This window comes from Clarias gariepinus, chromosome 1 (assembly GCF_024256425.1).
Source record: "Clarias gariepinus isolate MV-2021 ecotype Netherlands chromosome 1, CGAR_prim_01v2, whole genome shotgun sequence".
In the NCBI taxonomy this organism is placed as follows: Eukaryota; Metazoa; Chordata; class Actinopteri; order Siluriformes; family Clariidae; genus Clarias; species Clarias gariepinus.
The window spans coordinates 37,958,421-37,969,417 of NC_071100.1; the positions used below are offsets into that span (position 1 = coordinate 37,958,421).

A 10,997-nucleotide genomic window follows, 5' to 3' on the forward strand; every position below is an offset into this window, starting at 1 on the left:
TAGAACTGCTTTTACTATTAAACATAGCTATGGCTTTTACTGTTGATCTTTCTTTCTACCATGCAAGTGATCGCCATTCATTATTTTTTTTCCAACCATTACAAAGGTGACATTTCAGCACTACCCGTCCAGATTTTGATCCCGTATTGAAGGTTTCTTTCCCCAGCTCCAGTAATTTCACATCTCCATCGCTGTTTTCTTTGCATGATGCAGCCCAATCATTTGACCCTTCTGAAATGGCGACTTCTTTTTGGCCGGGCAGTGTGCAATTATCGAATAACAATTTTCAAGTACAACTCTATTAGTAATAAGGATTCACACAATATGATTTGATAGTCAGTTTATATCTTATAGCAGTTGCAATCTGGCAATAAAAAGGTTCACAATTCTCTCAAACACTTTGTCTAGCAACATAAAAATGTACTTACATTTCCAATACAAGTCTTCAGACATGTCTACTTTTTTCCACAATTACTGTGCATTTTTTTTTATGTTTCGTGTTTGTGTGTGTGTGTGTGTGTGTTTTTTTTTGTTTACTACTGATAGTGCTGAAAGATATGTGAGACAAATTCAGGAGATTGATCATTTGGTTCCTTGCCTCTGACAGTTATCTCTAAGCTCAAAATGATACGGAGGGAAGACCAGGGCTTGCCGCCACACTTCAGAACTGCTTCAGGTTAAATAAGAGCTTGACGCGAGGCCATGACTGCTACTCGCAGTGTCTTTCAGTCTGGCCTGCTCTCTGAGGGAAGAATCGTTTCCCCTAGCCGCTTACAGAACCAACAGAAGATATCCTGAGATAAAAAGGAGAGGGGGCAGCTGTGAGTGAAAATAACTCTTTCTAGGAGCAAGTCTAGACTAGCAGCAAATTTTTGCAGTGTTGCAAATTGTTTTTTTTTATTTATTTATGTATTTTTTAATAGAAACATGAAGACGGCATTGTTAGGGGCCCTCGCGTTCACTCTGGGGATGAAACCCCGTTCAAGACAGCTTTAATATTGTGAAAGTAAACACGTTACCCAGGGAGAAAAAAAAAAAAAAATGATGCGCGCATGTGTGTGTTTTAGCACCGTTTCTATGTTAGAAACCTGGCCTCATCATTGCTCTGGGTGTCTGGAGCCCTGGTCTCACCTGCTCCACACGGCAACAACATAACAACAGGAGGGAAACAGCTTGGAGGAAATTTAGGACCAGAATAACGTGAACGCAATCCTACAAGTATTTTCTTTTCCTTTTGCAAAGTCGCTGCATTAGGTGACATCCACATCGGCACATAAAAAGTATATATTTATATATATTTATATTTGTATTTATATAATATATATTCATAATCTATTGACAGATTAGTCTACGATGAGCTTAAAAACTACTGGTTTCTGGAAATAATAATAATAATAATAATAATAATAACAATAATAAAAACTGCTTTGCTCAGTCATCTATATTACAACACAGCATAAATGAATTATACATCTTGGAAGGGACATCAGTGCTAAGACACCGAGTCTCTCCAATTGTTATCCAAGTCTTGTCGCAGTGCGTGGATATGCTGTAAGAATGTAAAAAAAAAAGGCATTTAAAAATGAGTATTGTTGGAACCAGTGATGATGGTGTAGAACGTAAACTTCAATGTCAGCACAGTAGCGATCCGCTGGTTCGGGGGATGACCACATTTGGCACATTTTTACAAAAACAGAGCACAGATCACTGGAAGCATAGTGGAACAGAACAGAGATTCGTTGCCACCTGTCAATAAACCCTAACAGAACAACATCAACAACAACAAAATAAAAAAAGAGGCAAAATGTTATTTCGGTAAACTCTTGCCAGGCAGTGTAGCATCCTGTGCATGGAATGGTGATGTCACTGTACTCGAAAAAATGTAATAAAAAAGATGTTAAAATCAAAGCCTAATTTCTGTGGTGCCAAAAAACCAACCTTACCTAAAGAAGACACTGCAGGAGTATCCCTTTCCTCTGTTTTCCAGATATACCAAATAAAATGATAATAATATGAGCCACATGGGAGGACACACCAGTTTTCTTTTTCGTTTTCTGTAATATACACAACGTAACTTGTATCTACATCTGCAATATACAACAAATACTTTACACTAGAATTAAGAAGTTAAAAAGAGGAGATACAAAATAAAAATAATGAACCCAAAAGATAAAAATCTCCTTGTGAAGAGAGAGAGAGAGACAGAGAGAGAGAGAGAGAGAGCACTCCATAAAAAGCAGGTCAAACTCAAACAGATGTCCTAAAAATGTGTCAGATCTATTTCCTCAGCTTGTGTTGACGTGTGACGTTCTTGTGCTTCATGTCCCCATCTCCTTTCTATCACGCTTACATTTTCTTTCCCCTCATCCTCTCTGCTCCGCGAAACCTTCTATGAACCTTCCGTGTTCTCTTCAGTAAAACGTCTTCCTTTTGCCTTCTTTCTCCAGAACGTTTCTCTCTGTTAAAGTGTCCTCAATGTCCACGGTGAATCTAGAGCTCAGTTGGAATTGGTGCCTTCCGTTCGAACTGAAGGTGTGTGTTGGTGTGTTGGTTTTGTGTGTGTGTGTGTGTGTGTGTCCGGTTGTGTTCATGCACATGCGGGCTGGTTTCCTGGTCTGCGTGTCTTCGCCCTGATCCTCAGCCCTGCTCGCTGCCTCTACACCCAGGAGTCGGGCGAGGCGGGATAGTGACTCGTCTCATAGTTGAGTTCGCTGTAGGGCCGAGAGGCTGAGTAGAAATCCACGTAGTTGCCGGTGGACTTGAGGCCGAGGTGCAGGGTGCCGTCCACGGTTGCCGGGGGGCGTTGATGCGCTTGGTCCTCATAATAATTCTCCTCAAAATTAGCTCCTGGAGGAGTCTGGAAGGGAGGGTAGGCCTCTGATGGATTACCTTGAGCAGACACCTGGTAGGAACAAGACAAAGATGAATAACATCAGCATTTAATTTGGTCTCCTAGTCTCAGGACTGTGCAGGATTTAAAATACCTTTGGAAAATACTACAGCTTGGCAGTCTCTGCTGATGAAAAGCATTTTTATAACATGATGCTACCTCCACCATGCTTCAATATGTTGTTAGTCTTTCTTTCTTTTTTCATAAGAAAACCTTAAGTGATAAATATTCTTATTTTTATAGATCCCTTTTGACCGACCCAAGGACAGGCGTATACATGCTGAGATGGTGTGACACTTTACCTGCACACTGGAGGCTTTGATTTGAATAATTATATGATGTCTCTTTTAGGCTGCTTTCACACTATGCGTGATTGATTTGTACCATGCCCAGGTACGACTGCCCAGCAAAGCAGTTTTATTGATCCATTCTCAAATAGACTTGCATATTTTTGCTCTCTGATACAGAAGGTGACAGCAATAAACATAAGGGGAAGAAGAGTACATGATACTCAACCTGAAAAAAAAAAAATCTTAACAACGACCCTTTCGTGTGTCTTCCTACTTTATCAGTTATGGCTGTGTAAGTCAGAGGATGAGATGTTGGAGGGGTTGGGCATCGCGCTCACTCATGTTTGAATTTTTGCCCGTGCCCAAGTATGCTGTACGAAGCCACCTCTTCTAGAGGTATGCTTGCTGATCCGGATACAGAGCGTTAATATTAAGGCAAATGTGCATATGTGCTCCAGCCCAGGGCTGAATCACAGTGTGAAAGCACCTTAAGTGAAGTTTAGCACTGCATGCTGATCCATGCCCCAGGCATGATACAAATTTTTCATGTACCAAATTTTTAGGGCAAATGTACCAGGATGTGTGCTTCGGCCTGCAGTGTGAAAGTGCTCAATCTCAAAACATTTATGGTCATTTTTTAATTGTTTAATCATTTACGGCTGCAATATGTTTGATATTTCGATACACCAACATTTAGCATGTTTTGTGTTATACAGTAGGTCCCCTACATACGAACATTCAAGTTACGAACTCTCGAAGATATGAACACGTGTTCGCACATGTTTACCCGCAGAAGTTAGATCACATGTTTGCCTGTCCACATCCTAGGATGTCCGGTAGCAAGGGTAAAAGCTTCGGCGATGAAGCTGGTACTGCTAAGAAGTGGCAAGCAATAATTAAACAAAAATACTAACTAAAATAATTGAGAGTATGGAGCGAAGTGAAAAATTGGTAGTTCTTATAACATGATTTGTTCAACCGATGGCATGACTAAAGAAAAAGGACAAGATCATTGAACATGTTAGTTTTATACTGTGTATAGGTAATTGTGTTATATCCCACTATAGACAATAGTTGTTGGACATACAAACAAATTCGACTTATGAACGAGCTCTTGGAACTAAACTTGTTTGTATGTTGGGGACTTACTGTATATCAAAACCCTCTTTAAGAAACATGTATTATACATACATGCACACACTGTATATAATATTTTGCCTGTCCCAGGCTATTTTTAAGCAGTTCGCTTCATAACATTTTGCATCTTCAAGCCTGCAATAATAAGGTGTTTAGTTTGCAGGTGTATTTGCAGCTGGTAAAAACTGCTTACCTGGTTATGTTTGAGATCGTCACTGGGAGAAACGTAAGCACCCCGGAACAGTGTGGCAGTCCCACTGGAGATTTGTGCTGCACACATGTGAGAACAGGTTCATGAATGTTTCCACACAGACTGGCAATACTGTGTGTGTGTGTGTGTGTGTGGGTGTGTGTGGAGGAGGCAGGATTCATTGTGTCTATAATCAGGCAAACTGTCTAAACAAATAAGCACCTGCATGGGGTCAGGTAATGAACACACTGCAAGGAACGGGTACGGCAACAAAGCTGTGCAAATGGATACGAACCCATTCGCTATCTGATTACAGTCTCTGCTGCTGGGTAATGTTTTCGAGTTATGATGGAAGTTTAGTGCTCCTGTGAGCAGAGAGAAGAAGAAAAAAAGTCTGTATTGCTCATGCCTTACCTGCCATGGCGTCCTTCCTGGAGGTGTGCTCACCCTTGTTGCTATGGTAACCGGGATTAGTCCCAGTCAACTCGTAATCCGTCTTCCTCTCCTTCAGACTCATCATCTCTCGAGGGGAGGTTGGAGCACTCGCTTCGAACAGGCAGACAAACCAAAAACATATTTATCAGCACATCTGTGTAGCAGTATGCAAGTGTGAAGTGTGCAAATGTTTCCGGGCAAAGCAAAAAAAAAAAAAAAAAAAGATTATTAAAAAAAATAATAATAATTAAATAAAAGATAAAAGTGTAACCTAGCTACTGATAAGTTCTGTTTTGAATGAATGAGTTACCAAGTCCATCAAAACATACTGCATATTAAATAATAATGAAACAAGTCTGTGAGAATGGATGAAGAAGGTAATAAGGATTTAGCTAGCGCTAGTTCATTCAGTGCTTCTGTTGCTAATGACACAATGCTATGTAATATGCTGTGCTTTATGTTTCGATGAGCAGGTAATGTTAATTAATACTGACATTTCAAGCCTTCTCATTAATTGCTTAATTACTGTTTAATGTTTGAATCCCAAAAAGTGTAAAATGTAAAGCTTGTGCGCTATACAGGCTGTATAAACCCTTGTTTCTATTTAGCATTTAGCTACTTAGCATTGTAGCTGAAAACACAACATGGAAGGTTAAGAGACAATTTGGAACGACTTTGAAGAGATAACCAAGGAGACAAAGTGTTGTTTAAGAGGACATAATGTTATTAGATGTGTTTTCTTCCTAAAAGTGCCTCCATGACTGGGTTTGAATATGGGTTTTGGCAGTGACATCCCGTAAGTAAATTCTTAAGTTAAAATTATTTTAAAGATCGTGTCAGAGTTTTTAATTTGAGAGAGAGCTTATGAGAACAACCATAAAAACAATAAAAGACAGATCAGTGTCAAGGACGTCTCTAAACTTTCTACCAGACGAATTGGAATCCAGATGGTCAGAGATGTGAATGCGATTACTAATCCTCCGGATGTACCTAAGATATAAGAGTGTGGTGAAGGTGAGTGTGTAAACAGTGCGGCTCCCGTTGCCGCTGCTTCTGTAAACCATTGACCTTGTTCTCTCTAAATAACATACTGATAATATTTAAAGAATGAGCAGATACCAGTATCTACACTCAGCAGTTTCTAAATACTATCAACCACTTAACAGCTGCTTGTTTTTTCCCCAGTATTTTCCCGGAGTCCTGGATACCGAGCATCTGTTTCACTTCTTTTGCCATATTTGTGTCAATAACCATTGAAGGTAACTAGAACTGACAAGGTCTGCTAAAAAATCGAATTACTCAAAGGTAAAACAAAGAATAAGTGACAACAACACACCCCCATCTCTATGTGTTGCAACCAGCAAAATATCAATGCTTGATAAAAATACTGATCCACACATATATATGTATATTTTATCTTTTTTAAACCCTAATTAAGAGTAATTAAGAGATCTGGATGACATACCTACAAATACCCACAGTTTATATTTTGGGATGTATGACCTTCATACCCATATAGTATGCGTTTTCCAGATTTAGCCTCCTCTTTGCTGTTATAATAATCTCCATTCTTCTGCTAAATCATTCAACTAGATCATGGAGCATGGCCGTGGTGATTTGCTCTTTTGGGCCACGGAAGCATGAAGGAGGCCAGTGAGTAATATAATCCATATGATGCAATACAGATGCTAATTAAGGTCAAGATTTTGGTGGACTTCAAGTACGATTTAAATCCACTGCACTTTTTCCAACTGTATTTTCTCAGGAGGAGTTCCTAAAAAAGCAGTAAGACAATTTGGCAGGAAGCTGTATCCCTTTGTGTCCTCATTATGCTGATGTATTGTCTGTCATAGTCGCTCTTGGTTCAAAAGGTGTAGTGGTATACAGGGTATCAGTAACCTCTAGTGACCTCTCCATGACTAAAGCATGAGTAACAGAACACACTGTGATCCCCCTTCTTTTCAAAAGCTATTATTCTCCTTTTTAGGAATGACGCGGACCTGGTTTGACGATTCGCTTATTGTAACTGCTAAAAGGAAAAGCTATTAAAAGAAATGTGTGAATATTCCACACCCAAGCCACGTTCACACTTTGTTTTAATAAAAAAGGTAGTACTCCCAGGATACTCTGGTAGCTTGCCATAGGCATATAACTCCCGATCGTATTGTGTAAGGCAGTTTAAGGAGAGGTGGTGATCAGCCACCGTGTGTTGATGTAAAGCTGCATTGGCAGATAATTAAATAAGGTTTAATTCACAGAAGGAAATCTTTGCGGCAGTTGTGTGAAGGACATAAGTGCAAGCCCCTTGCACAGATCCTAGGACTATGAAATACGTAATAGAACGAAGTGAAGCTGTGCAGTGTGTGCACACAGTTACATTTCTTCCCTGACATCTGTCCTGCCCTGACACCTTCTCTAATGTTAAGTCACTGCTGAAAATCCTTGCTGGCAGAGAAAAAGATATAACTTTACCACAAAAACTCTAGCGTAGGCTGATGGATAAAAAAATAATAGATAAAAAAAGTCCAATATCGCTTAATAATATGCAGTTGCTTGATTTTTTTATGAAGTGACAGCAACCTATATTAGAAGCAAATGTGCTTTTTTTTGTTTATACGCTATCCCCTTAGCCACTGTCACGGTTGACTTGCTTAGGGAAAAAATTTATATATCTACAACAATGAATTGTAACATTATGACCACCAGCCTTATACTGAGTAGGCCCCTCTTTTACAGCCAAAACAGCTCTGATCCACCAACAAATGGACTATATAAGACCTCTGAAGTTGCCGTATACCTGGCACCAAGTCGTCATTAGCAGATCCTTTAAGTCCTGTAATTGACGAGGTGGGGCCTCCATGGATCTGACTGGGTTATCCAGCACATCCCAGAGACGAGATGTGGAGAATTTAGAGGCCAAGTCAACAACTTCATACTCACTGTTTTGTTGTGAACCATTTTAACAGTGTATCAGAGCGCATTATCCTGCTGAAAAAGGCCACTGACATCAGAAAACACTTGGCCAATGTTTGGGGAGGTGGTACATGTTAAAGTAAATTATATCTAAAATGATAGAATTAAAGGATTTCCAGAGGAACACTGCCCAAAGCATCACACTTCTTCCGCTGGCTTGTCTTCATCCCAGAGTGCATCCTGGTGCCATTTCTTACCCAGGTAAGCAAACTCACACCTGGCCATCTACATGATGAATCTAATTTTCTTTTACATCAGCCTATGCCACCTTCTTCCATTGCTCTCTGGTCAAGTTCTGACAATCACATGCCTATTGTAGGAGCTTTTGGTGGTGGACACGGGTCCACCCCATATACATCCCCATACACCTTAAACTGCGATGCACTGTGTTCTAACATGTTTCTGTCGGAGCAAGCATTAACCGTTTTATCAATCTGAGCTACAGAAGCTCATCTATTGGATCGGACTACAAAGGTCAGTCTTTGCTCCCCACATGCATTAACAAGCCTTGGACACCCAGGACCCTGTCATTGGTTCACCAGATTTCCTTCCTTGGACCACTTTGGCTAGGTCCTGACCAATGCAGACTGGAAACATCCCCAAAGAGCTCAGGTTTTGGAGTTGCTCTAACCAACACATCAACCTCCATGATGATTTCTCCAGTTTTCTTAGGGCTACACAGCTGTTGTAGTCCCAATCCCTTGAGTTCTCTTTTTACTGTCCATGTGAAAATTCTATTACTTTTATTATTAAACATGGCTGTGAGTTTTATTGTTGTTTTTTATATTTTGATTCAGGATCACTTAATTGTTTTTTTCTGACAACATTTCTTCCTTGATCATGATGGGTCAACACTATACTTACAGGTTTCAGTAGTTTTTTACCTACTTGCTTAGTTAAATCCAGGCGGTCAATTTTTTAGCCAGTATATCCCACCCACTTCCAGGTGCCATTGTAAGAAAATAATTAATAATAATGTTTTGGCTGATCGGTGCACATGTGCGATTAACTCTTACCAGAATGTCTTTACCTGTTTAATAACTATCAGGAGATTTTACTACAGTGCTTACAGTACTGTACATGTAAAAGCATTAATCATCGCATCATCTCCATCAGAACTGCAGCTTAAGCAACACTGAAAGATGTAAGAGATACAAAAAGCGACTGCTTATACGCTGTCCCAAGATTGCCGGGAATAAATATAACTCTATTCAGTCAGCTATTCATCATGGGTGAACATGTTATTATTTTTAATGATTGCAGTATCTAGCACTGAATCATGCTGGCAAAAAAAAATATAGCATAATTACATTAGGGAAAGGTGGTCTATAGGCTCGCTATATATACACTCTGACTGAGCCGGAATGTTTTGTTCATACGGTAATTTAGTTGCTACAAAAGGCAATATAAAAATATGTTCAGAAATTACTTTAAAGGGGGAAAATGCAGTTAATACACACAGCATTTAAAACTGGATTTATCAGAGTGTGTCCTAAATGTATAAGAATGTTTCGTTTATCTGTAACTCGTCCAGCGTTACCCAGCTCCATTTCTTCCATTTATGTACACCAATAAAATGGGCCTAGTGTGAAAAATATGGAAGTCAAAATCAATGTCTAGGTGAATAATGACCATTCAAAAATTTGCCTAGGATGCATAAATCAAAGTTGCCTTCAGAGCTTGCTTTAGTTTTGGTCTGCAGTGGAAAAAAAGAATAAAATAAAAAAATCCAATGTCTACGGCAGCTTGGGCAAAACTTGTCTGCTTACACACTTGCATTAGTAATTCCTCCTGCGAGGCATCGTCTACCAAACGTAAAAAACAAAAAAAACAAAACAAAACAAACAAAAAAACATGTAAATGACTATATGCTTTCAAGATACATTCACTGCTATGCATGGATTTTATTCTGTATTCATTCCCTCTCTTACATAACAAGCTCTTTTTTCATACTGCAGAAGATGAGACTGTTTTTTTTTTTTTTTTTTTTTTTACAGAAGAAGGTGTTTATGGTAGTAATTTGAATCAAGTTTCAAAGAATTCCACTTACCTGAGCGGTTATTGTGCGAGTTCCGCACTGGAGAGATGGACGGAGTGCGAGAGGAAGAATAAGGTCTCTGTCTGTCTCTCTCTATTGTAGAGGATGAACCCACAAAGTGGTATTGAGAGTACCCATCCTGGAAATAATGCAAATCTGTCACTGGGGCAGCTAGGTAGCTTTCTACAGTATTAACTACCTTGAAATAAACACTGGAATGGCTCGGAAATACTTTGTAAACCAATTATCTCCCAATTCTGCTGTAGCCCTGGTAAGATTTAGTAGCAGGTCTCTTTGGCATCCTGTAAAGCCGTCACTAGAGTCATCAGATCAGGACAAGCTTTATATACTGCACCTACAACTACAGCGGTGGCTGAAAGTATTAGCACAACACAAACCCATATATTCTAGTTGTCCCTGTGCACAAAACAGGTGTGTTGCTAGTTAGGTTCTCACCCATCTGTCCATTATGAAATTTGTGCTAATTAGTATCATCTGGTTTTGTTTATGAATGGAAATATATCCAAATATGTGGCAGGACTTTTATTTCCAGCTTTGCATAAAAATTGCTAAAACTACAGAATTCTCAAGTGAATTGCAAACTTCAGTAGGAAATTTATGTGCATGATGTTCAGAAAGCAATCAGGCAGGCAAGGTTTGAGAGAGTGACACCAGAGTACTGCAGGCGTCTTTTTGACTCTGTGACCAGCCGGATCCAACAAGAATAAAGATCTTCATACTAAATATCGATTGTTGTATAGCAATTTCAATGCATAAAATAACAAGTTACTTAAGTTGTTATCATGATTCTCTAATTTTTAAATATGGACAAATGTTACTAACCCTTAAAACTCAAGTGGCACAGATGCATGCTGGCAACACAGCATTCGTCAATGACTTATCAATCAATCAATCAATCAATCAATCAATCAATCAATCAATCAATCAATCAATCAATCAATCAAATCAATTTAATTATATTTAAAAAAAACAACTGCTTGGTCACACAATTAAAAACAACCATAGTTTGTTAACAACCAGAGT

The 10,997-nt window shown here is 39.1% G+C and overlaps 1 protein-coding gene across 5 annotated transcripts in view; it reads right to left on the reverse strand.

Moving 5' to 3' along the window:
• Window positions 1-334: 334 nt before the first annotated feature.
• The window catches only part of ctnnd2b (catenin (cadherin-associated protein), delta 2b), a 77,880-nt gene continuing 67,217 nt past the window's right edge, over window positions 335-10,997 (reverse strand). For all 5 annotated transcript variants that reach the window (XM_053493877.1, XM_053493902.1, XM_053493893.1 and 2 more), the window contains 4 exons: window positions 9,966-10,092; window positions 4,922-5,053; window positions 4,511-4,587; window positions 335-2,902 (listed from right to left, as the gene is read on the reverse strand). In XM_053493877.1, coding sequence (XP_053349852.1) covers window positions 2,657-2,902; window positions 4,511-4,587; window positions 4,922-5,053; window positions 9,966-10,092 — 582 coding nt within the window. In that variant the 3' untranslated portion in view covers window positions 335-2,656. The remainder of the gene's footprint in view (window positions 2,903-4,510; window positions 4,588-4,921; window positions 5,054-9,965; window positions 10,093-10,997) is intronic.